Here is a 27,712-nt window from a genome sequence, read left to right as displayed (position 1 = left end):
TACGTTAAGAAATGCCTCGCACCTTTTTGAAATTGTAAACTATATGCCTCGCACCTTTTTGAAATTGTAAACTATATGCCCGCCTGCCTCACACTTAATATTTGGTGTGCCTCGCTGCCTCGCACAATCGAATTAGAACAATACAATGAAAACCCCAGTGGTCTAATGGTTAGGAGATCTGCATATCAAGCAGAAGGTTCCGGGTTTGAATCTCGGAGAGGGCTTTTTCTCATTCTCACAGGTTTCGTCATTTTTATTTTTTCTAATTAATTAAATTTCGTTATATCGGGCGGATTAGAATATATTCTGTGATGTTTATATACTGTATATACATATATAGCGAACTTATGGCAGTCAAGTTTGCGGCACACCACAGGCCTACAAGTTAAGTTTTGACAGTCTTCTTTCAGGGCGCGCGCGTACGTACACAATGCCTACTTTTCACCAATCCGTACCATTAATTTACATTTTAGCCATACTTCGTTAAGAGCATTTTAATTGGGGGTTCCCCTGAATAGGGGTGTCACAGAGGAGGGGGATATACAATATAATGTAATTATGTTTTTCTGTCCCATGTATTTTCCTATTACTTCGACCTTTTGTGATTTCATGACCAATTGCCGGCGGTCTCGTCTTATTTGTTGGGAGAGGAGTGACCAGAATCTAGTACCATACCACCCATCTACCATAACACAAACAAAACCAGAAACAAACAAATTAAATGTAAATAATACAATCGCATTTATTATTATTTAAATCAAAACCTAACAATATTTGTATAGAATCCCTCTGCCATCAAATTAAACTAAACCTGCTCAATATAAACTATCAGTGAATGTTTGCAATTAGTTTTTAATATCCAAAAACATAATTTTAAATTTACAAATCTATTTTTATTTAAAAAAGAAAAAAACAAAACAAATCTCTTAAAGTAGAAAGTGCCATCATTACTAGTTATTATCTTAGCATGTGGTGTAAAATAATATATCCATTTAATTTCAATCTCTCTAGAATCGTTTCACATGTCCATGTATGCAAATTAGAAGCTGAGATGTTATGTTCAGTGAAGGAAAGTGACAGAACTCCCACAACGAACCACTTTATTACAGTATATCTTAACACTGTGCATACATTTTACAATTATTATTATTAACATCGGTATCTATATAGCAATAAGTGATAGTGATTCAGAAATTGAATGAAACCAAACTTGTCCATTCAGGGGAGGAATATAAATATGCCAAATTTTCTTGACATCGTTTTGTTCCCACAGAGAAACTGGTTAAGGCGTAGTTAAGTCCCTAGAGTCAGATCAACAGCGGGACTTTTATTTGTACAGAACCCTGGCCGGAGATCTGGTTTGTGACTGATGGTTTTGAGAATTTCAATCTTTTAACAGTTCAGTATGCTAATTGTATATAGATAACAATTAATTGAATCATTGTTTAGAACCATAAGTATAAATATGAACATATGCTATAATATTCAAAAGTAATTATATAGCATTTCCCTTTAACTGAATAATAAAAAAATAATAATTGACTGACCTAAATATAACTAAAGAAAAAAGCAAATAATTCATTTTTAAGCAAGCTATGTGATTACAAAATTCATATATACTGTACTTTAAATTTTTTTTAGTTATGCCAAAAAGTCCTGGCTAACAAATTTCTCATTTACATGTCAAATACTTTCAATTATTGTCTTACTAACGAGCTCGTAATAACAATGGAAAATTTGCAAACATCAACTATCACCCATAATTCATTGCAATGCATAAATAACATGCCTGACTGCACAAATTACACACTTGACCGCACATTATAATTTCAAGATTTAAGGAATGTAATTCTAACATTGGTATGTCCAATAAAATGAGCAAAAAATACAATCTTTCATCAAAAATACAAAGCTGCGAATGCTCTTTAAAACAGACGTTATATCAACAGTAAAGCAGCTAGCATTTGTGCATGTTGTCAATAAAGGGCAGGAATCATCGATATTATGTTAATATTATGTCAATTGTAAACCAAAATATATACAACATTCAAGTTGGAACAATTTAATTATTAACAAAATATTGTTCTATAGAAATGAAAAGATACGAAAAAAATAACATTGTTAATGAGTTGTTTTGATATGTTATCAATGGTCATGTGAATAACTTTCTGCAAAAGGCACTATTGTGTGTTTCTAAAGTTATCATCATCATGTTCATTTATTTATATTATGTATCGTTTATGTGTATGCCGAATGCGCACAAATTGTATTCATGACAAATGTTTGACTTAAAAAAAACTTACTTAATGGTGTACCGAACGTGTTATGCGTTGTCAGTGTTTTATACTAATTTTGAATTATCTAGTAGGCAGATTAATTTAGAAAAACACTAACAATAATATAATACATACACTACAATTACCTTATCACAAAGTGAGACTTACCCGATAATCATTGATTTAACCTACAGTGAGAATTTACTAGCAGTGCAATATTATATGTAAATTTCTTGTTTTTTCTCATGTTTTTATTATACAAAATTACAATTATATTTAATTGGAAGAAATGTGGGAAAATTGGGGAAGGAGGAAATCAGCGTTTTTTACTAGGGGGACTAAAGACAGCTGGACCAGCTCGGAATGATTTCTACTAGACAGTGCCCAGTCAGGCTAGCACTGTGTCGCGCCCTGATTGTGTTAAACTACCATAATAATGAGAATTATAAAACTTAAACTTAACCATGATTATTTACATATCAAAATTTTATGGCCACTAATTTTTTATATTTTTGAGTAAACTCAGTGTGGAGTTTTTCAAGCCGTGTAGTTGTCTGTGATGACTGTAGCTTCGTGACTTAGTCAATCCAAGTTGTTACGGAAAAAGACTACAACAAAGTACCCTGGGAAAAAAACAATGCAGTTATAAATAATATGTTGACTGATTGGTGAAATAAAATATTTAATTGAGGATATAAACCCCAGATGACATCTTCAAGATCTCTTACAAAAACAGAACATGTGGTCATAGCCTGAAATGTCATCATTTATCCAAATTCGAAGTTTATCTTAAGTGCAGAATAAATGTTTTTACAATAAGAATAACTTGTTGTATTCATTTTTAAAGATGTATTGTCCCTTTGACTAATTCCAAAAAAATATTTGAAAAAAAGTGGGTCATTTTGAAGTATCATAATTAGTGAAAAAAAATCATTTAACTGAAATACAGATGTTTTTTGTTTCCAGTCAAAGTTTTCAATCAAAATTAACATATCCCAAAATGCAACGCGCTTGTGTGGCTACTCTGTATGCATAATCATAATGCTTCCATCGCGATCTGTGTAAAAACACAGTCTCAACCGTGACAAGTTGTAAACAATCTTAATTAGTATATTATGCATGCATACTCGTGGTTTGCAAAATCTTTGTTTACTTTCACTCGCGTCAATTTCTCTCAAATAATAATAATTATGTAAACTTGTTGTTTTTTGGCTCAAATTTTCAACTTAAAGTGAATAACTTTAATATTATTTTGATATGGCCAATTTAAATTTAGAATATTTTGACCTTCATTTTTTGTGTTTCAAGGGACAATACATCTTTAAGGTATTTTATTTTAGAAAATTTTAAACACCAACAACAAGAAAAAAAATGATTACCTTATGGAGTAATTGCTCTTAATTTTGCAATTTACATATTTTCAAATTCATCAATTCTGGTCTTTGTGTTACCACTTCTAATCTGTCTAAGCGTCTTGTATTTGTCACGTCCTGCACGAACATTGCCAGCGTGGAGTTTGTCTTCATCCGTCATCTTCTCCTCATTTGTGGCAAGCGACAGCTCACTGCTCAATTGCTAATGTAAGAAACAGGTAAAAAATGTGTTTACATTAAGAAAAATAGATGGTACTGAGTTGGAAGTTGGGCTGGTCATATATCGAAAATAGGCCAATGTATAACCATAATAATTCAGAAAAAGTAAGAGGCTTATGGCCAATTTACACAGATGAGCTGTAATGGTAAGTGGAAAAACGATACATACTTTCAACTGTTCTTTCATGCGTTTACTCTTCTCGGCTTGGGTGACACGTTCCTCCTCAGAGCGGTCGTTGGCCAGATCAGCATCCATGGTTAAATCACTGGTTTCAGCCTCGGACTCTTGTACATGTACTTGTGGTGGAGTAGCTATTACTTGCAGGTACTCCTGTTGTTGCTCTTGCGCTTCTATAAGCTATAAAGAAAAAATAATATCTTTAAATGTCTATATAATGCAATACACTGATGAAGGACTAGTGTTGCTCGAAAGCTCTGCAAATTTTTCTGGCTGTTTTAATTTATAGTTTTGATTTAGCTTTTTCCTTATTTTATTTTGTATCTCCATTGATATCCACTGATACCCACAGCAATGTCAATTTTTCAGTAATATGCCTTTGGATTTATATAATGCAGTACTACTATATAAAGTAGAGGAACATAAACACCATTAGCTATCCTCCTCATAGCAAACAAAATGTTTAGAATAAATGTTTTTATGTCTTATTCGGCAATTGGATGTAGTTCTAAAACCAACTTTTACATGACTTAATACAAAGAAGATGCATAATAATCAAAGATCAAGACAATTAGGAAATATATGATACAGCAAACTTTTTTATTTACCTTTTGTTGAAGTTCTGCGGCTTCAGCAGACAATCGTTCTCTTTCTTCTTCAGCCTTCTTCTGTTCTTCTTCCATTTCTCTGGCTTTCGCTGCTAACTCATCTTTGCTTTGAACTTCTCGCAACATCTGTTGTTCAATGCGTTTCTTCTCTTCTTCTGCTTCAAGACGTTGGCGTTCAAGCAATTCTTTTTGCTCTTCCGTCTTTCTTCTCTGCTCTTCCAATGCCAAAGCTTCTGTCTGTGAGTTTTGCAAAGCTGTTGGTGAAATATTAATAAGCTAGTGTCAAGAAAGTGTGAATATACAGTTATTTACATGATTTTAGTTTCTATATGTTATGAGAGTGATAAATAAAGTATTTACACACATTTACGTGATGTCATGCTTATCTATAATTGGTGGTAACAAGTTAAGTTAGGTCAATATTAGTGAAAACATTTTCCTCATTTTTTCGTTCACTGATTGTAAACCAATAATTTTAACTTACATTTCAAGACAGTTGAAATCAATATAGGTCAATATTATTTGTGCGTCAACATTGGATGATGAATATTGGATGATAAAGATGTGATCAATGAATAGTATGTATTACAGAAATAATCTGATTTTTACATTTAGGGGAAATATCTATTGTTTGATTTCATATTGATTTATATATAAAATATTTTGAAAACAGTATGATTATATGTCAATATGACCAGTGGCGTAATGGCTATGAGCGCTCACTGGCTAAAGAGTGCTAAATCAGGGGCCTTTGCTCCATACGTTACTCCACTATGACTGATATATATACCTTCTTGTGCCTTCTTAGCCTCTAGTTCATATCGCTGTAGTTGGGCTTCCAGTTCTTTCTTTCCCTTCTCAGCATCTTCACGAGCCTGCTTCTCACGCTGCAACTGGGTTCTGTTAAAAAATGTAATAGAAGGTAATATAGTGAGATATATTACCTTGTTAAGCTCTGTCTAAGTACACTATCAAACTAGTTTGACAAAAAAAGTGTGATGAAGAAATATGACATCATCATGTCCATAAATGGGTTATCACATTTTTTTGTAACATAAAGTTTGATAGTGCAGAACTTTAGAATAATGTTTTTCATTATTAGGAGGAGTTCATACTATCATTATAGTCACATCTCCGCATTATTTAATAATCATTCATCATCATCATTACTTGTAGTACCAATTTATTATGAAGTGGACACAAAATTAACTCATTCATGCAAATTTAAATACCTTTCTGCCAACTTGGCATGCTTTTCTTCGCGTGCTTGCGCCTTCATCTGCTGTACCTCTATTGTGTCTGGTTTTCGTCGGCGCATGTATAGTTCGTGGTTACCCATGCAAAGTGCTAGGATACGCTTGTTGATACGTAGTCGAGGTGCGTAGAAAATAAAATCCTGCAAAAAATATATTCAAAGTTAACAACTGATCAATGCAACAGTTTGTGTCAACTTATAAAATGATTTTTATTTTAGGTTTGTTGGGAAAAAGGAGGAAAAAGGGATGGCAAGAGAGCTTGAGGATTAATGAACGATTATAATACACATTATCATTCAATTTTTAACTACCGTCTTTACATAAATTTAAATAAATTAACATATTTACGGGCGCTTTCTTATCAATTGGTTTGATGATAAATTTCTTATCATTGAATGAGATGTTCCTGATTTCGCTCCAGGGGAATCCGATCTTTGGTGTCAGCTTGTCATCGTGTTCGTAGACATTAAGGCCGAGGGCATCCACACCCAACCACAGAACTGTTCCTCTCTTGTTTTTAATGTCAAAGTAGTTGACACCGTACATCTCTAAATCTTGCGCAATCTTAAGATACTCCAACATGGCATCCTCTCTATATATAACAATAAAATAAATATAATTCATTAAGAGATAAAAGATTTTTAATGCACTATTTTTTACTTAATAGGTCCTAACTTGGGTCAACATTGTTGAATACATTCAAACATGAAGGATGTTATCAGCTTTATAGTAGAATTCCATCTATAGTAAAAGGTACATACAACACATTTATTGATTTAATTATAGATATTATAATATCTCTATTGAATAAATAACACCTTTGAGTCTTGGAATGTGGAGAGTATTTGAATTATAGACTATGTCATTTTTAGGTTAAAAGGTCAATGAACTCAAAATAGTATGTTCTTTTATTTCTTTAATCTGGCTTTTCAATTCTATTGACAACATTAGCAATAGTAACAATACTTAACCTTCACAAAAAAATCGGACAAAAAACAACCAGTTAATTCAAAAATGCATTTATGATACTAAATGTATTCGATTTTGCAAAAACCAACGACCAACCTAGGTCAGGTCAATCAATGTATCTCCGGACATTGCCTGGACCTAGAAACCATCAAACCCGTGTCAAGGTGACGTCTCCCGCCCTGACACGTCTTGAGTGAGTGGCCGAGCGGTTAAGACAGTGGAACCGTAATTACGTAGTTATAACATCGGCAAGGGTTCGCTCCGCGGTTCTGGTAGTAGAATAAGTCTTCTCAGATAAGGACTATAAACTGTAGGTCCAGTGTACACATCTAGTTCATGTGCACTTCACTTGAACATCAACGAGTAGGGGGTTACCTCGGTGTACTAGTACATCACAGCCACTGATCATAACTGGGCCCTCTGAGAGACCAGTTTTGGCTAAAGAGGTCGTCCAGCATAAATAATAACATATCTACACGTGCCCACAATGAACTAATATGACATATTTTGGAAGTAGGTCGTCACAAATAAAAAGCTCCCTATTGGAAACGTGTAGTAGAACATAAGGAATATTTCTCAATGGATTGACGCCAGAATATTGATTGTGATTCATTAAAATAAATATTATATTTATATTTTGGGTGTGACCATATTTAACATATGGAAAATGAAGTCACATGATCATGTCCTGATTAAATTGTTATTTGTATTGTATGAATTTTTCATTGCTTTTTGAACTCAATATTAATTTTGTATACTGTAATGTAAACATCTTGTAAACAGATGAATACAATACAAAAAAGAACTCTATACAGGGTGGCCGCAGTAAACAAGACTTATTAAAAATTAACCGATGAAAAATAATACTATTTTTAGATTTATGTATGAATTTCCATTGCAATAATAAATTTACAAAATATTTCATTTTAAAAAGAATTTTATTGCATAATTCTATTACGGAGTATATTTTTATTGCATTAAAAAAATTTTTGTTTTTCGCATCGTATTTTACTCTCTGCTTTATTAAAAAAAGTCTTTTTAATTGTGCGTACCGGTGATCCCTGTCTATTACCTCTGTAGACGTGGCTAGAGCAATTTTAACCTACTACAAGATTACGTACCTAGTGTTTATAATTGTGTGTACTGGTGATCCCTGTCTGTTACCTCTGTAGACGTAGCTAGGGTAATTTTAACCTACTACAAGATTACGTACCTAGTGTTTATAATTGTGTGTACTGGTGATCCCTGTCTCTTACCTCTGTAGACGTAGCTAGGGTAATTTTAACGTACTACAAGATTACGTACCTAGTGTTTATAATTGTGTGTACTGGTGATCCCTGTCTTTTACCTCTGTAGACATGGCTAGGGTAATTTTAACCTACTACAAGATTACGTACCTAGTGTTTATAATTGTGTGTACTGGTGATCCCTGTCTCTTACCTCTGTAGACGTAGCTAGGGTAATTTTAACCTACTACAAGATTACGTACCTAGTGTTTATAATTGTGTGTACTGGTGATCCCTGTCTATTACCTCTGTAGACGTAGCTAGGGTAATTTTAACCTACTACAAGATTACGTACCTAGTGTTTATAATTGTGTGTACTGGTGATCCCTGTCTCTTACCTCTGTAGACGTGGCTAGGGTAATTTTAACCTACTACAAGATTACGTACCTAGTGTTTATAATTGTGTGTACTGGTGATCCCTGTCTATGACCTCTGTAGACGTGGCTAGGGTAATTTTAACCTACTACAAGATTACGTACCTAGTGTTTATAATTGTGTGTACTGGTGATCCCTGTCTATGACCTCTGTAGACGTGGCTAGGGTAATTTTAACCTACTACAAGATTACGTACCTAGTGTTTATAATTGTGTGTACTGGTGATCCCTGTCTATTACCTCTGTAGACGTGGCTAGGGTAATTTTAACCTACAGTACTACAAGATTACGTACCTGAGTTGCCCTTTATGTTCTATGTACCAATTTGTTATCCTTTCTTCCCATTGCTCTTTGGACATTTGATGTTGTTCAATTACTCTATCGAAAACAAAAACATAACAATAACATTAAAAGAAAATCTTGTTACTATTTAAGATACAAATAAATACACATAAATAGGTTTACATTTATAATTATTACATTATTTTAATGTCCATCTCATCTATCACTTCACTATTAAACACAATTAGAATTAAGAAATTTGCACATCTAATTAAAACTACACATGATTTGAACCAAAGACCTTAGAATATTAAGCAAGTTTGTAAACCACTAAGCAACAGTGCCACTACAAAAATATGCAATTAATTTAATCATAATTTTAATATTACTAACTAAATATGATAGCAAATGTAATAATATATTTCATGTTGCATGTTTCTTCTCAAATGTCTTATTTTAGGCCAAAAGGTTAATATTCATTTAATATAATTTTATAACTATTTGGCACATTTGAGATGGTCCCTTTGACATTTAATAAACTGTTCAAATTGAGATTTAAAGATAGCAAGAAGGTGATAGTGGGAATGTATTTATCAGTAGGCATAAAGTGTGTAGCTTCTAATTAAGAACCAACTGCTGGCCAAGTTGATAGATCAATCAGATACTGAAAATATTGGTGAATAAAACCTTGAAAGTCAAACAATATTTGATAAAAGAAGCTGTTAATTGCATTAGATGAAACGATGATTATACAATAAGTTAGATTATAATAAGTAAATAAGTAATAGCTGAGGTTATATAATTAAAAATTCAAAAGGTGTGCACTTATAATGCCACAAAAACAGTTGCTACAAACATTAAGATGTATTTTACATCTCCCTGCTACAAATAAACCAATCAGGTTTAGCGATTCAATGCCTAGTCTTCTGTGTAAATATCCACTCTTAGTCTTACACATCAGTTTATATTCTACTGTATAGTATTAAGTACTAAAAAGCAAAGCATGTTCTATTCCCACTAAAGCGTGGTTCCCACTAACGACGCAACGCAAGGACGTAACGCAACGCAAATGAATTGACCAATCACAAGCGATGGCTTATTCGCTTGTGATTGCTAACTGTCTATAACTTCACTTGTCATTGGTTAAAACGCTTGCGTTCCGCTTACGTCCCTGCGTTACGTTCTAGTGGGAACCAAGCTTTAGCGAGTTAGTTTTTTACTATGGTTTTCTTATGTCTAGGTTTTGTACCATCAGCTAGGTTACAGCTATGTCTACACTATCAAACTTAATGTGACAATAAAATGTGATGTGCCCATATATGGACATGATGATGTTATCACTACCACAATTGGGCATACCACTACCATATTTGGGCACATCACACTTTTTTTTTCAAACTAGTGTAGACAGAGCTTAATACAAAATACAAGCCTATAGCAACAGGTTACAAGTCATAGTCCATATGTTCATTACATCTAGTGTGTGTTTTCATAATTATTGTATATTACTTCGAAGCACAGTTGATTGATTTTATGAATTGAAAATAAATTAGTTTCAACATAATAATCACATGATCAAGACTCAATACAACAATATAACAATTATTTTTCTTAGTAACTGCAATCCAAGAAATTTGTGTACATATGTAACAAATTGCCGATTTCATTTTTGTTTTCGGTTGTAATACAGTACAGAAAGAAAATACTGTAACTTTTCCTACGAGCTGGCTTTGTATGTTACATTGTTTGGCTTCGTAACCTCAACAAACAACTTTTCATGAGCTACGTTCTGACTACCCGTAGGCTACTAAAGGTTACCCGTAGGATACAAAAGGTTACGCGTAGATACAAAGCAGTGATTTCTTTCTGTACTGTATCCCAACAAAAATGGTAAAATATTTACCTCTGGGGTAGAAGTCTATCATTTGCGAGAAATCCTTTTGGATGATTAGATGGGCTGTAGTCGCCATATTTAGCCTGCACTGCATATGATGCAAGTAGAACCGAGGTCTCTGGAGGGCAGTAGATCTCGTCATTCAGGATCGCCTCTTTGATTTGTAGGAAGAACAAACGCTGAAAGAAAAAAACGATACTATAAATACTCCCTAATTGAGTAAGCCTTATGTTTTTTTTAAATGGATGACAATTTATATATTACACCTATCCTGTTTTTCACTGTTTCTATTATATTTGAAATAACAACAAGAAAGAAGCAGTGTGAAAATACCTATATTAGTTACCATGCATTAGAATAACAACTTTCATTATGACTAATTCATACTTGTGACATATATTGCACGGCCGCTGAGGGTCTATTGCATTCTAGCAAATACATGAATATTACATTTTTTTATCATCTTCTAAACAATAATAATTTTCTTTCATTTTGTTTACTATTACCCTTATTATACTTTTCCATTATGTTGAATGAATAAAAAATATTGTTAGGTTCCTTGTGAGACAAGCTTATGCTTCTATGTTATTCTATGTTATTGAATAAATGTTTGAAAAATAAGGTAAAGGAACAAGAACATTAACTTAAAACTATTTCCCAGATTTTAATATCAAACATCATTCCATGAGAACCAGTTTACTATCAAGGAGGAAGTGTTTGTGAGAATACAACAGTACAGGAACTAAATTAGGAATCAATTAGCATAAAATTCATTCATTATTAATAATTTCACAAGATGCGTGAATAAGGAAGTGAAGGAATATAAAATTTACTAAGATTCATTACTATTATAATGGTAGTATAATACTTCCATTGTATAATAAAAACTGTAATTAATACTTTAAGGTCGTTAACATTGAAACGAGGAAATGGTAATTAATGTACAGTATCTTTCAAAGTTAAGTACAAATTGACCTAATTCTTTATTATTACGTATTTCGAATTCAAAGAAAAATTATTAAGCATTATTCATAATTAAGAAGAAAGCTGGATATACTGTAATAATCCAATTAACAATAAAGTTAAAGGTTGATCACATTATCATATAATATGTACAATATTCTATTTATTTATGTTATTAAATATTTAATGTAGGATTATGCATGGGCGATCTTGTGTTCATTTATCCTTGGTCAGCTGGTGTTTTTCTAACTACTCCTGGGTGATTATTCACTCAACAAATGTTTAAGTCAACTAAACTTTTACTACATAAAAATAGCAGAAGTCTGGTATGGCAAAAATTTCTAAGAAAAGATACTGTGGGAAAGTTTCTTATGCATTCTAACTTTTCCAGAAACCTTATGTTAGTTAGTTAGTGATCAGAAAAAAGAAAATGACTAAATGTTGGATGACACCTCTGGTCAATGGATCGTCAATTGAATAACCATCTCTCTCATCTCCAACAAACTGACTGTTGAATTACTTGTTGAGATATGATATACTTACTTATGTGACTTCTTGAATAAACCAAAGATATCCAGGTCGAGCGACCTAGCGGTTAAGGTAAGGGTACCGCAAACCATAGCTATACAATCAGCACAGGTTCAAGTCACTCCTCGACCATGGTAGAACGAGTCTTCTCGGATAAGGACTTAAAACTAGAGGTCAAGTGTACACATCTGGCACGCAATTCAGCCCAGTTAGGCTGCAAGTAACACTACAGGTTATTCCTCACATTTACAATCCCCACATTTCCTCTCCCCTTACAGAGAAAATATCACTTGATGATATTGAGTAATCAAAATACTTACTTGCGTGACCTCTTGAATCAGCTCCTCCGAGACATCTTCTGGGTAAAATTTAGCCCTAAATTTGAACTGCAGTGGAGACTCTTTCCTCACATCTTGTGACATCACCTGTGGAAACAAAAATTATCACATCAGTTGAATAATAAACAAAGTGACTATGTCAACTATTAAAGGTAAAAAATGAGGTAAACAATGGTAGTTTATAGCTTGTATTATTACAAAAAAGAGCAATTTATGGAGAAAGATAAAGAGACCTGTAGACATTTAAAAAAGCAACTTAAATCAAATCTATGCGTCTCAACCCCACTCCACTCCCAATGATAAGTTCACCCTAAAACAACTGAAGGAAAACCTCTATTAAGAGGATACAGTACCTTCGGTACCCAACAAAATGTCCCCTGAGTAGTGATTGGCTGTACATAATAGTCTCTCCTTTGTTTTACATTAAAGTGTCCACTTAACAGTGTCCACTTAACAGTGTCCACTGAATATACCAAATATGTGATCTACTATATTATCATCAATACAATTACAGTAAATACCATTTTTGGATTTTCTTCCATTTAAATTATATACTAGTATTACTTCTATATTTTTTGTAGTAATATTACACATTTTGCAAAAGACTACTGTATTTCCCTTAATTTTTCTTTCAGCTAATATTTAATATGGAACATTTGATTTATTCAACAGTATTGATTTTCACAATATGAAAGTGAAAAATATTATAGAATCGTACTACAGTACATAAAATAAAATCTAAATTTATCAATGAAGACTTTGTAAATTAAATGCAAAGTAGAATTTTTAATGAATTTATTCAACTATGGTAACGCTATACCTGATACACCTATCAGTGTTACAGGGTATTTAATACATGTAATCTGTACTATTAATACTACGGTACACCTGACTATTGAACCCACACGTCAGCATCACAGTTTAAGTCCACTGTATTCAACTTGTTAGATGAACCGTGGAGAGGTACAAAACCAGACAAGGTCAGAATAGGACTTGACTCAGCTATATTTGGCTAGTACTGTATACAATACTTTTTAAGCTGGTTATGAACAAAAACACGCAAAATCATGCAGAAAATTATAAACCGGTAAATTGAGGGAAGGCCGGTAAAAATTGGATCCGAGAAACAGAATTTTTTTTTTTTACAGAGAAATATTAGGCTTACATCTTATTTCATTGACAGTTCAATTGTTTTGTTACTATTAAGTAGAGAAACAAATAAAATCCTATGCATAGTAATGTAATAATTAGCATTATGAAAACCGGTAAATTAAGGAAAGAAATAGCAACTTATTTTTTTACAGAGAAATAGTACATAATAATAATAGTAATAGTAATAGTAATACATCTTTTTTCATTGACAGTCAATCGATTTGATACAGTACTACTATAGAGAAAGCGCACAAAAATCCTATGCATAGTAATGTAATAATTAGCATTATAAAAACCAGTAGTACATTGAGGAAAGGCTGATAATTGGATCCGAGAATTAGCTTTTTTTTTTACAGGGAAATAGTTTGTATACATATTTTTTCATCGAGTCGATCGTTTTGAAACTATACTATCTATACTGTAGAGAAAGTGAAATAAAATCCTATGCATAGTAATGCCATAATTAGCATAGTAATGCAATAATTAGCATTATAAATAAGCCATTATGGCAGTTTCATAGTGCTGTAACAGGTAAGTCTAAGATCTGCATTGAATTGAGGTTTAAAAGAGGCTGCACAATTCCACTACATACTGTACAGTATCAACAGCCCTGTAGGGACACACAGAAAAACACTTGTATCAAATACCATGTTTTTCATTCATTATGATTTAGATTAAACTTTTAGAAATATTCTTGTAAAAGAAATACTGTATATATATTCTGATACAAAATGGTATTTCTACAACAACAAAAATTGCATTGCCCAGAAACGCAGAAGCTCTGGAGTGAAATAGGATTTTATTCCATGATAATTAATTCTGACACAATATTTACAGTATATTCATTTTTAATGAAGACCATTAAACTATTAAAAACCTTCATTTTAAATTAATGATTTAATATTAACATGCATTGGTTTTATTAATACTTTATTTCAAATTCTCAAAACAATTTCTTAGAAAAAATATACCAACACTGACTGGCACCAGTACAATATCTTTGTTGATTTAAATAGCATTCAACTTGGATTTCATTGGATTTATTTACCACAACTTTTATGATTGAAATAACAAATAAAGTAAGCCTCACTTTCACCAGAGTATTGTACAACAAACATGGATGTGTGTTTGTATCTAAATATAGATTTCTTTGATTATAAAAAAGGACAATTTTAATAGCTATTCTCTGTTAATGTGCCATAAATTATTTCAGAAACTATGTCAGAACTCACAATATCAAATGCCTATGTGCTCTCGTCTTTTACGTATAAAACAAAATTGACGGCCGTTTTACCTGGCAAGTCTAGGCCTACTGTAGATTGCGGCGTTATTGACTTGGATTTGTTTCCGCGTTTTTCCATTTCAATAAGAGGCTGTTTCCAACGTAATCAAAATGTTGATGTAAGATTCGAAATCGTGAAATTTAAACCACCATGAAAATAACGGCAATACAGTATATGGTACACAAAACACAGTACAGCAGTTAGTAGGATAGTACAAGGGAGCCTGGGTAAGAAATTTGTCACCAAATTTGGGGATGTGGGATTATATTTGGATTGCATTAACAATTAATTTATCAGAATCATGTAAAACTTTGCCCATATTAGTAAGCAGAATTATACTCATTAAACATGGGATATCGTAATGTGGGTGATTTTTTTTCCATAAGTTTAGCAACGCAGTTTACCAATCCTTAGCCATCACCTTTATAGTTCCTCTTTTACAATATTATGCCGATGCTTATTAGGTTTACATGGGTTGTTTGAACACCAATAACTTCAAAAAATTTACCTATTTTCCACAATTCCTTTCATATGATTCATGCATGAATCACATTATAAATTAATCTCTTGATTAAATGGTTGGTTAAACAGTACTGCAAACACAATACTATTGTACAGAGTGAACAGTATAACAATCAGAAACCACATTAAACAATTACTGTTAAAATCTCACCTTTTTATTTAATTTCAACCATGTTTGGTAGCTTTTGCTATCAGAGTATTGGAGCCCAAAGAACCAGATTTCTCGAAGACCGATTGTTTTTACAACCTGAAAACAAAAACAAAGTATTAATTTTTTTTAATTGTGAGAAAAGAAAAAAAAAGTCAAATACCACTCCAATCCTGGTTTCTCTGGTGAGCGTAATTTAACCGTAATCTTATTTATTTAAAAAAAAAAATCTTTTAAATGCCGTTTCTCGCTATTTGAAAAGAATAATATCAGATAAAAAATAAATAAAAAATCCGAATATATAAGGCAATTTGTTACATGCTTATCCTCAAACTTTAAGCATCTGTACTGTAAAAGTGTGTACTATAGTTAAGACCTACTGTACAGAGGATGTACAGAGGATGTAGCACAGTGTGTTGGAACTTGGATTAATGGTTGTGAGATCATGGGTTAGAATCCAATTTCTCGTCACATTGCTGTACTGTGCTGTACTGTATCTAATAGGTAGGCAAGACACTTTACTTTTGTTTAGCTCTCTCCACCCAGGTAGGTGTACAGTACAAATAGGTATGACAGTACATTCCACCAAGGTGTACAAATGGGTACATTTCACCAAGGTGTACAAATGGGTATCTTCCACGCAGGTGTACAAATGGGTAATCATGGCATTGGTCAATACACAACTTTGTGGTGATTACTAGTTATAGGAGTGTGTTTCCATGCGCGTTTGATCCAAAAATGACTGGGATAATAATGTTCAGCACTTAGAAGTTTCACAACATTAGGCTCTTATCCAGGAGATAATATTATTACAGTACTATTTACTACACAGTATTTGCAATATACAATCTTTAAATTTCAAAAATGAATATTCAGAAATATTTTGATACCAAAATAAACACTATAACTATATTAAAATAAATATGCTGAGTCAACACTGATAAAATAAATATTGGTACAATTGGTTGCATATTACGATTGAATATTTTTTTCCAAGATGTAGGCATGTGGAATTTAGTACCATCATTATGTATGCGTGTGGCAATGTTATAATACAATATTATTTCCTTATTATTGTTGAATTGTGTTCATATTCTTAGTTGACACAATACACAATATTTAGAATGCATACTAGGAAATAATATTTAAATAAATTGACACAGTAGAACAACAAAGAAATAATCATGTATTATAAAATACTATCAATACTGTAGTTTTGTTACGTACAGTAATCTGTATTGATACACATGTTTAAATAATGCATAAACAGTATGTGTACAGTAAAACTAACACTAAAAATATATTTTAGTCAAGACTATGTAGAGTTAATTATAATATATCTAAGATTTTAATATCAAAATATCAATTGTAAAGGAAACAAGATATACATACTGTATACCGTTTGTCAGTTAGAAACACAGCAAAGTGTCCTCTTATAGGGATGATGCCCCTGAATAGGGGTTGACTGTAAACCTTATCCCCCTTGCTCATTCACGAAGAAGTGTCCCCTTTAATAGGAGTTGGTCATTCTGTTAAATAATTGTAGGACCTCATTTGTTTCAGGAGAAAGCGTCCCCTTAATAGGAGTGTCTCATGAATAGGGATGGATTATCTTACTATACTCAGAAAATAAGAAAAAGAAAAAGGTCTTATGACATAAAGCTCTGTCTATACTATCCACCTTTATGCGACAAAAAATGCCCATATGGACATGATGTCATATCACTACCATATTTGGGTATTATGACTACAGTATATCTGGGCACAAACTAGTTTGATAGTGTAGACAGAGCTTTAGATATTAAAACTTAATACTCAAGAGGGCTGTGTACATCTATTGCATCAACAAAAGATAATAATAACAAAGTATCTAAACACTTTAGGTGTTAAGTATGTGGAGATATTCTGTCTTAAAAGCATGTTGTATTTTGACAAGATTTAATAGACTTGCTCAGCTTTACCTACTTATGCTTATGACATCACCAGCAACAGCGACAACATTTTATATAAACAAAATCAAGCTGTTTGTTTAAAATAGTAACAAGACCGTAAGAATTTAAAAAACAGATAGTGGAAGGTGGTACTGGTAGGGAGTCTGTATCATTTTCCCTCTTCTCGTCCAATTCCGGGATTTTCTTAACGTGCCGCATTAACATACAGTGTAATTACACAAACCAGTAGTGGTGTTAGTAGTCTATGAGTGCTAGCTTACCTGTATAAACCAACAATAGCCCGTGCTCTCCAGAGGGAGGGCTTTAGATACGAAAGTGAAAAGTTCCTAGAACACCCCTGTATTATAATGCACCAGTCCGCAACCACGCCCTCATGTGAGAACGTACCATTAACATACAGTATAATATTAATATTGTCAAAAATAGATATCCAAAAGTAGTTTATAATTTCATGTTAGCTGTCAAGTGGCCCTAGATAGCAATACTGTAGCTGTTAAAGTCTTTGGAATCCAAGTCTTTATTTAGTTCATTTCAATGTGAAGCGCTTTGCCACTTTTAAAAGCGCTATATAAATCTCTATTATTACAGTAGCACTCCAAACACTACCCCTACCCCAATTAAATAGCCTATTTTCAAATTTCCTCCAAAAATAGAAACCATAAAGACATCCCTTTCATTAACCTCCAGTAAAGTAGAGTAAAGATTGAATGGAAATGTTACTAAAATTGTAATCAAACTGGTAGCATTTAATGAGACGAAACTACTGTTGTACTGTAATGTGATTGGCTATTTATTTTGTAATGGGGAATAAACTTTATTTATAAGATTAAAATTAAAACACGATTTAACATCGAGACGTGTAAAACAGTCTAAACTCAGTAAAATATCTTTGGTATTTGGAAAGACAATATTAAACGTGTAGATTTGTAATCTAATGAAAATTGAAGGCGTAATCTTTGAATGGGTGGATTCTCTTGATCTTTGGACTCCAGGTCAGTCATATCAACTGATATTAAACCATCAAGCATGTGCGGCTATCGTTAAAATGCCGGTAATTAGTGTGAACTGTAAACTATAGACATCTAACCCAACCAGTTATTTATTACACAATTTTTCATATAGAAATTGTAATAGTAATAATACAGAATATACAGTACCTTTTAATATCAAAATCAGCATTAATTTTTTTTAAGTGTGTCAAAACAATTTGATTTTCGTGACTGAATTGACAGTATTGGTATATTTATATTATCAGTTGAAATGTCAGATTTTATTAAATGTATTTCTTTTTTTTTAAATATAATGATCATTTAATCTTATTTGTACAATTTTTTATTGCACTTTTTTATATTTGGAAAAAAGTATTTAACACGTTCACTGCCACGGCGTATTTATACGTTAAAAATTGCATGTCGCTACTTGCCAAGACGTAATACTACGTCAAAATCGTAGCACTTTTGTATTGTATGTAGAATTGCTGGCAGTGGTGATTGGAACAGGAATTATCGCATGGCAGTTTATGAATGATGTACGTAAACGATAATCTAAAAATAAATGTCATGTGTTTGTTTGTGTTTATTCCCTCATGCATTGAATATGGCGCCCTCACACTCAATATAATCATCTCAAACGGGACTTGGCACTGGGACAGAAATTACGGAAAATGCCTTGGCAGTCAATGTGTTAAAGTTTAATTTTAGCTTTAGGATAAGTTTTTTTGCAAGCTTTTTTGAGCTTCTTTTTGTTATTGTATGTTCCCTTTCAGTTTTATCCTGGTTTTAATTAATTTGCAATGACATCATACATAATGGTACAATAAAATACCCAATATACAGATATAACCGGATATTGAATTCTGATTTTGTTATTGACTACTGAAGCATTAGGTATACTCTCATTCATTGTCACGTAATAACAACATAGTTCTGTCATCTACAGTTTAATGACCCATGCTTGTAGTACTACTGTATTTCAGAATACTACTTCCTGCAAATTCTAGAATGATGAATTCTTAATTAAAAGAACTGCTCTTGAAGTTGTTGTACAACTGTAAAGTGGAAACGGTAAACAGAAAACAGTGTAGCTTGTCCCACGTAGAATCTGTAAATATCCTGAGTGGAAACCGCCCGTTCAGTCGTCAGTTTGGGTAAATGGTCATAAGGAATTAATGTTCTATATTTTTATTATTGTTAATTTTACGTTCCTCTGTGTAAATTGGCCTTAAGTTTGAAGTTTACGGGTGTCGTTATTGACAAGAATGGTACAGTATACAGTTAGTAGAATGAAGCCAGCAAATACTGTACAGTATGTACATACAGTAGATTGTTACAAATACAATGTCCAGTCAGGATAAGAGATTAATTTAGTAGAACATCCATTAAGGAGATACTTTCAGGACCAAACAAAGTATCTCTACCTCAAAGTGTCCTGTGAATAGGGGCTGGCATTTCCCCTTGCATGTTTCTCAGGAAAGTGTTCTCTTTCTTAATACCGTAGGCGTGTCCTCTGAATAGACGTGTCCCAAAGGAGTGGTATACAGTACTTTGTGAGCAATGTTATCTTCAATGTTTTTTATTATTTTTATTGTATTGTATGAAAGAACTGTATTTTTACCTGATCAAAGAGTTGTTTGCCTGTAGTGTTTGGTTGGATGGCAAACTCCAACTCTGCATCCATCGTCGTCACACGAACATTAACCTGGAACCACAAATGAAATTTAAAATAATTTCAATGAAACATAATTTCTTATTATATAAGTTTTAAATGACTATGTTATTTTATTGCATACAATTACAATACAAGTAAACAGAATGTCTTTATTAGTAAAACAACAAAAGTTTGTATTTATTTCCTGTAAGTGTAATGATGGATTGGAATTATTACAACAGTTAATGCAAAACTATACATATTTTTTACATCTAACAGAATGATTTACTATTTTGGCCCTACTAGCGGTCCATAGTATATTATTGTGTGAGTGAGTTTAAACTGTACCATATACAGTACTGTACTGTATTTAATATTTTGGCCCTACTAGCGGTCCATAGTATATTACAGTAGTTGTAAAAAAAAAAACATTATTGTGTGAGTGAGTTTAAACTGTAGCCTATACAGTACTGTATTCAAAGAAATATAAATTATATATTCCATTATATTAAATATTTATACTTCAGTAGCACTAGCAGGCACTGTACTAACATAGATATTTGTTTTTAAAATAATTAGCTCATTATCATATTCTGATCTGCTATAAATAACAATGTTCCATTGTAGCTGTATTGGCTAATCTAAACATTTATTATCATTTTACAGTTATTCATTAATTTTATTCTATACATTTCTATACAGAATCTTGATATATACCGACAACAGTGTTTCTTTCTCCTAAACAATAAACTGCTTTATCTGAACTTCAATGAAAAAATTAAGTCATTTTACTACCTGTTTATACATAGAGATAATATACACAGAAATCAATCAATGAAATAGTGTCTAGCAATGGCCTAGCCTACAGTATCACATATTTTTTGACAAAATCAGAAAAGAGCCAACGATACTACTGTATATTATGATTGTGTTACAGAACAATATTGATTTCTGTGGAAGGATTGTTTCTGTTTAGGGCCCTTAATTGCACAGATACCATGCCTGCAGAACAGGATATAAAAAAAATCTGACTTTATGACAATAAACGTATTAATATCACAGCATTAAATACAGATTTTAATTCATTGGTAAGGTGTGGTTCAATGAAAAAACGGAAATGATAACTGCCTGCCACTCCCAACAATATTACAATACAAATTTAATAACAAACAATTTAATACCCAAGATAACAATTTATTCATTTCCAAACAAAAAGATTAAATAAAACAATAGCAAAACATTTTGTAATCAAAAGAGTCATACTTTTACAGTATTCTTAACTGAGGCCAGTTAGACAGTTTTAATAATTACTACTACTAATACTATAGCCCAACATTATTTTACTGGGCCATCAATAAAGTGTCATTCTCACCAGAACGCAACGCAACGACGTACAGTATAAATGCAAAATGTCGTATTGCATAATCACAAGTGGGAACCAATGATGCAACAGTGCTGAAAACATCGCTACGGGAAATCAACACACAAATGAACACTGAATGAAAACATCGAGTAGCCTAGCACGCGGGGTGAACCAGGTCAAAGTCTGTAGCCACTAACGATTTCACGCAGGCAGGGTCAAAAACTTATTGGAAGGGCATTTTTGCGTAGGTTGCATTACATGGCAGTTACTGGTCACTTGTTTATGGGCCATTGGCCTACTATTAGGTATACTAAATTATATGCTATCAAGGTAATGTAAGAATGTTTACTAATTATTTCATTACATGCTTCAACGATCTTAGCATAATTAGGTTTCTTCTGTACAGTAGCACTATACACTAGAGGAATTATGTTTCTTTTCCGATAGTACTGTACTATTTTATCGCCAAGCTATCGAGGTTGCATAATACATTCCTCTAAAAAAAAAATACTTTATTACTACAGAGCGTTAATCAAACCTTCTTTAAAAATGGTTTTATTATTTTTATAATGACTTCATATTTGTTTTAAAAAAATCGTACAGAGTACTGACTCCAGTAACTGATACCATTGGGGAATTTTGTTCCATAACTAAACTAAATACCCTAGATTTTAAGATATGGTATGGTCAAACGCAGTTCCATTCTTCTACTTATAAAACCACTTCTAACTCTTTTAACCTTGATAAAATATAATAGACTTATTATATTCAGATGGGAAGTAGAGAACTATGAAGGAAATAATACTGTAAAGGTAGGGTGTGTCAATGCAATGAGTTTACTGGCAATCTGTGCAAGACTTAACATAGGTAAGATTACTACAGTTGGTATCAGGCTACAGCTAAACACTATTGTGAAAACCCTCAAGCTGTGCATTGGTTTGCAATGACAGTTTAAAACATTCTTTTTAAATTCTGTATCCCATTCTGATCCTGTGTGAATGCAATTATGTAAAAATTGTTTTCTAAAGCTCTGTCTACAGTACACTATCAAACTTTATGTGACAAAAAAATGCGATGTGCCTATACAGTACATGGACATGATGTCAGTATCACTACAATATGTTAGCATATCACTACCATATTTGGGCATATCACTACCATATTTGTGCAAATCACTAGTTTGACAGTGTAGACATATAGTAGCTTAATATGTCAAATAAAAACAATTTTTAGGTTTCACTTCTGGGATTACTGTATAAATTATTTTTGTGGGCGAGATGAGACAGAGAGGCTTTTCTGTGTAATAAAGCTTGGTTCCCACTCGAGACGCAACACAAGGAAATACTGTACAATAACGCAACATACAGTAAAGTGATTTGACGAATCACAAGCGATGAACAACAATTTCAAAGTCAATGGGGACAGTTTATTTGGCCTAAAGCTGTCTACACTTTTTATCAGAACCAGTTTGACAAACAAAGGGCCTGTTCGTAGGGGTTGAAAATACCAGCTTATTCCCGATTTCCGTTCGCGTGATCCAATTAACTTTTGCCTCAGGCTACAAAAAATTCGAGGCAAAATGTTCACCAAATTTGCAGGTTATTTCAGCGATAATCCAATTATACTCGGCCTTCGAGGATAATAAATCTCCGATAGAGGCAATGTGTCAAATTTTGACAAACGTTCGCTGCCTAGGCCCGTCATTTCTCCTACGAAGCTCTTCCATACACGCTTCGAGAGCGATCGTCAGCTGGTGCTGTCCTTGTTGGTGTAGACCGCTTTTAGTAGGCCTAGCTGGTCGGTGGTGTTTCCGTCGTGTAACATTGGGATCAAATTCTTCGTCAATGAGTAAAATAATGGTCGTCAGGAGAAGGCATATTTCGGCAGGATTATCGGCGTTAAGAGGCATAAGGTTTGTCGCAAGGATAAGCAGCGAAAATGGGGTCGTAGGTTGTAAAGACAACTGACCTTATAACGTAATTTCCGGTTTGTGATTCGTCGATTAAGCATTTAAGCGGTTAAATATTTCAAGTACGAACAACGCTCAATTTATAACCCGAGGCATGGGTGAAATTAAGCGCTTATTTTAACCACCGTACGAACACGACCAAAGTGTGATGTGCCGAAATATGGTTAGTGATATACCTAAATATGGTAGTGCAATGACATCATCATGTCTATATGGGCACATACATTTTGTTGTCACATAAAGTTTGTGTGGACAGAGCTTTAGAAATCCCCAGCAAGATGATTACAAGTTTCAACAGTAGAATATTAATTGTGTCCTATTCATTAAATTCTCTTTCAAATCCAAGTATAAACAACGTGTATACTATAATGTTATTGAACACCCAAAATACTAAATTATTTTTCTGATTTACTAAAACAGTGACATTAACACTAGTTTAACAGAAAATCAATTTAATATTCCCAGGAGCAGTATCATCCAGCTCTATGCTAATGATGTGTAAACTATGATCACACAATTCAGTATCCAGTAAGCTTAACAGAAATCTGATTTATAAATAATCTGTCCACTTATGGAAATACAATCATCTGTGTTAATTTCATGTATAAACACACTGTTTAAAATATAGCAATTACTGTAGTATCTATACTGTTTGATGATTACTTGAAAAGATAATCATTAATAATAACATTCTCAATCAATTATAATATACTTAATGGAAAATCCGGACTGTTAAACTCTACTGTAAACTGGTTTTGTTTCTTTTTTAGTACAAATAATTTCAACCAAATTTAGAGGACACTTACCTGTGAGTGTGAAACAAGGGGATATGTGTTCACTATGACCAATTTGTATTTAGAGGAGAAAAGCAGAGAAAATTTGGGTCCCGAAGGTCTAACTAGATTTTTACTATTGGAGAAAAATAGTCATTTCTTTGATGGTAATTTAAATCTTATAGTTAATAAAGTACTGTGTACAATAGTATTACTGTTACTGTATTTTTGTATTTAAAGTTAAAATAAGTTTAATATTAAACTATATTGGATTATGATATGGAATGGAAAGAATGTACTGTTTAAATTAAAACTAATTGTTAATATAATCTTTAGTATATTTGAAGTACTGAATTTATGTTATCGTGATTTGACGAAACATAAATAAAGCCAAACCCTAGTCCAAAGGTAATGATGAATTGGGGGAATTTGGATCCACCCTATTAGCGAACATTGTAGTTAGCTACTTTTTGAAGTACACTTAGTGTAAAGGGTTTTTTTTTATAAACAATAACATACCATCTTTTAAAGCAACCAGAACACTTATGGTCACTTTGTAAACATGGGAGTGAGGTTTAATGAATACGGACATTATAATATTAATACAAATTAATAATAACATTAAAATCTAACTCTGGCACAGATAGTACTGACAAAACTAGAACATCAAAGTCTAATTTTAAAATTGAAAACAATATTGAAATCATCTGAGAATCAAATTTAGGTGGTATTGTGTCTTGGTGCACATCCTGTAAATAAAAGGTTTTAAGCTCAATTCTTCCAAGTACCAGATTATAGATGGTTACTAAACCACATGGTCACACACTGTTTGCTAATTTCGAGTGGAAAAATGTCTTTAAAAATTAAAGTTACTTACCGGTTTCGGCATCTTGATTTGTTAATTTATGTCCTAATGATTACAAAAAATAATTGGAATATATTCCGTCTTATTTGCCAAGAGTAGATCACCTCTGTAAGATAAAATAATGATATTAAACACTAATGTTAATCTTTAATGTACATAGGAAGGGAAACATACTATACAGGATTCACAGTTCAAAGATTTCAAATACTGTCACTTTGATCTAATAGTGGACTTCACTTGAAATCCACTGGCATCAAGGGGATATTCCAGCCAGCCCTAAATTTTGAATTTTGTAATGCAAAAGGTAGGACACTAATTTCAGTTTGTCTACTAAAATTTACTATTTTAGGCCCTGGGCACGCCCTATTTTAAAATCCTGGATCCGCTACTGAAATCAATGGTTGCAAAAAAGATTTCCTCTTTATACAAAACTATTTTATATACTTTGTTTTTAACTGAATATTTTTTATTGTGTACTGTGTCAGTAAGGTTACATAATTTGGTACAATGACTGTCACGTTACATTATATTCAGACTATACATTTATTGCTATTTTACTGTGTGGATGATGAACATTTTGCATTTTTAACTACATTGACCTTTGGTATTGAGACTCACTTCAGACACACCCAGCCCATGACAGGAATAAATGGCACAATATACAGTTCAGTAGTACTAGTAGAATGCGCTATGAAGCGTATTGATGTGATTGTAGTACTGTAAGCATCAGATAAGGTAATTAAGCCTTAATTAATAACCGCTTGCTTAACAACCCACGACTAAATAAAGAAGCTGACCGTTAATTTTACACCATTTTGAGGCCTACTGTACTTTATCACGAAATGGTCATGCTTGTTCTGGCTGTATGCATACTGTACAGTACTCCGGTCACTAATTATCATTATTGCCGATTTCACTATTTGTATAAGTATACTGGGTCAGAAAAGCTAATTTGCTTTACTACTTGAAACTAACACTATCAGATCACCTCCCTGTTTAAACACAAAAAGTTTCATAGTGGCCTGGTCACTCAAACACATAAAAAGTATAATTAAAGCCTGGGTACAGAAACAACATTTATTAGGCCTTGACCTATGACCTCATTTCACAACAGGTCAGATAGTTGTGAATAGTATTTAGTGTAGTACCACCCAATGTTATTTAGTTTCTATGCATGTATCATGAAGCCAAGGGACTACTCATATATGTGACTCATTTTGAAAGTATGCAATACAAATTATAGGCCTATAGAAATATTCCTACGTAATCCTATAACATATTTATATCAACAACCAAACTATTATTTTTTTATCATTAAAACCAAATTTATTTGGTTTGATGAAACACAGTAATTCAAAATAAAATCAATTTCCTCAATTACAAATACAAAACAAACAAAGAGTAAATTGTCATTGATTTCACAGTGCAAGTAATTTTTGATAGAAAAAAATCTCTTCTCTTGAATAATTAGAAATACCTGGAAAATAAATCTACTGATGAATTATTTAATAAATTAAACATTAATTGATAAAATTGTCAGTTATTTTTTTTGCTTGATGAAAAACCATCATCAATACCTTACCTGTTGAATGTATGGTAACCTGTTGACCTAACTAATTATACCTACACCTATTTAGCTAGGACCCTCCAACAGATTCAAACAGAAGCAGCAGAAGACTTACTCCCTCTCATCCTAGCCTGATCTAAATCTAGGCTCATCCCTCTTTTTAATGGATATATAATAAATCTAGTCTAGCCAGTCCTTTAGTAGAAGTAGGCTAGTAGTAGTACTACTCTAATAGAAGTAGAGACAACTACTGTCTGTTACCCTATAAAATACAAGCAAGCACATAAAAAAAAGTAAAGATGATACTAACATTAGACTTATATTTCCAACTAACCTTCTTGTCCAATATTAACATACACAGCGACCAGCATAAGAAGGAAAAAAACACGGAAAGGCGGAGTCCCGAAATGACCAAAAATGAGTAATCCCAAAGATAAATCCTACACCACCACACAACCGCCCTTTCTTTGCCAACGCCCCCACACGAACATCAGCTCGTCGGGCTACCGTTGGCGTACCATTTACATGATGGTAAAGTGTCGGCCGATCGATTAACTAATTTTTATGAATTAAAAAATATATTAAGCAAAACCAAGCTAACAATCAGAATAAGACATTTTTTAAATAATGAATGCTATGAAAAATGTTACCCTAAGCATATATTAAGTGTAAGAAATAATAGGAAAATCAAACCGTAAATGGACTCCACTCACACACCGGTAACTTCCGTTGAAACCACCTCTCTTTCGCTTCGCGGTTTTCACTTTTCACTCGCGGCGAGGAGAGGTCGAGGAGTCGTGATTATCGATTTTTCAGGATAAAATAGAGGGCGTAGTTATTACAATTCCAACACAATCAACTTTTCCTCTTTTTCATTCCTCTCAATTTGATGATTAAAATGTTTTTTTTTACATGGAATTTAATCCAC

The 27,712-nt window shown here is 32.7% G+C and overlaps 1 protein-coding gene across 3 annotated transcripts; it reads right to left on the bottom strand.

Annotated features, from left to right (window-relative positions):
• Positions 1-709: 709 nt before the first annotated feature.
• On the bottom strand, positions 710-27,565 carry LOC140055283 (radixin-like). 3 transcript variants are annotated; one of them, XM_072100581.1, is made up of 14 exons: positions 27,478-27,565; positions 25,230-25,323; positions 20,215-20,298; positions 15,653-15,748; positions 12,527-12,631; positions 10,725-10,894; positions 8,834-8,917; positions 6,259-6,502; positions 5,887-6,050; positions 5,445-5,554; positions 4,655-4,908; positions 4,038-4,226; positions 3,656-3,851; positions 710-2,899 (listed from the first exon to the last, which is right to left on the bottom strand). In XM_072100581.1, exons 2-13 carry the CDS (start codon positions 25,239-25,241, stop codon positions 3,687-3,689), a joined length of 1,677 nt encoding a protein of 558 aa, XP_071956682.1. In that variant the 5' UTR covers positions 25,242-25,323; positions 27,478-27,565; the 3' UTR covers positions 710-2,899; positions 3,656-3,686. The 3 variants fall into 3 exon arrangements, with proteins under 3 accessions (XP_071956682.1, XP_071956683.1, XP_071956684.1); XM_072100582.1 differs by lacking the exon at positions 27,478-27,565 and adding an exon at positions 27,095-27,257; XM_072100583.1 differs by lacking the exon at positions 27,478-27,565 and adding an exon at positions 27,119-27,253.
• Between the last annotated feature and the right edge of the window lie 147 nt (positions 27,566-27,712).

This window comes from Antedon mediterranea, chromosome 7 (genome assembly GCF_964355755.1).
Source record: "Antedon mediterranea chromosome 7, ecAntMedi1.1, whole genome shotgun sequence".
NCBI lineage: Eukaryota > Metazoa > Echinodermata > Crinoidea > Comatulida > Antedonidae > Antedon > Antedon mediterranea.
Note: the sequence above shows the minus strand (reverse complement) of the source record. Positions and strands in the feature narration are given on the sequence as shown.

Coding starts and splice junctions, on each gene's coding strand:
- LOC140055283 (XM_072100581.1), bottom strand. Junction 15,749..20,214: donor GCAAACAACTCTTTGATCAG/GTAAAAATACAG, acceptor TTTTGTTTTCAG/GTTGTAAAAACAATCGGTCT. Junction 10,895..12,526: donor TGATTCAAGAGGTCACGCAA/GTAAGTATTTTG, acceptor TTTTTCTTTCAG/CGTTTGTTCTTCCTACAAAT.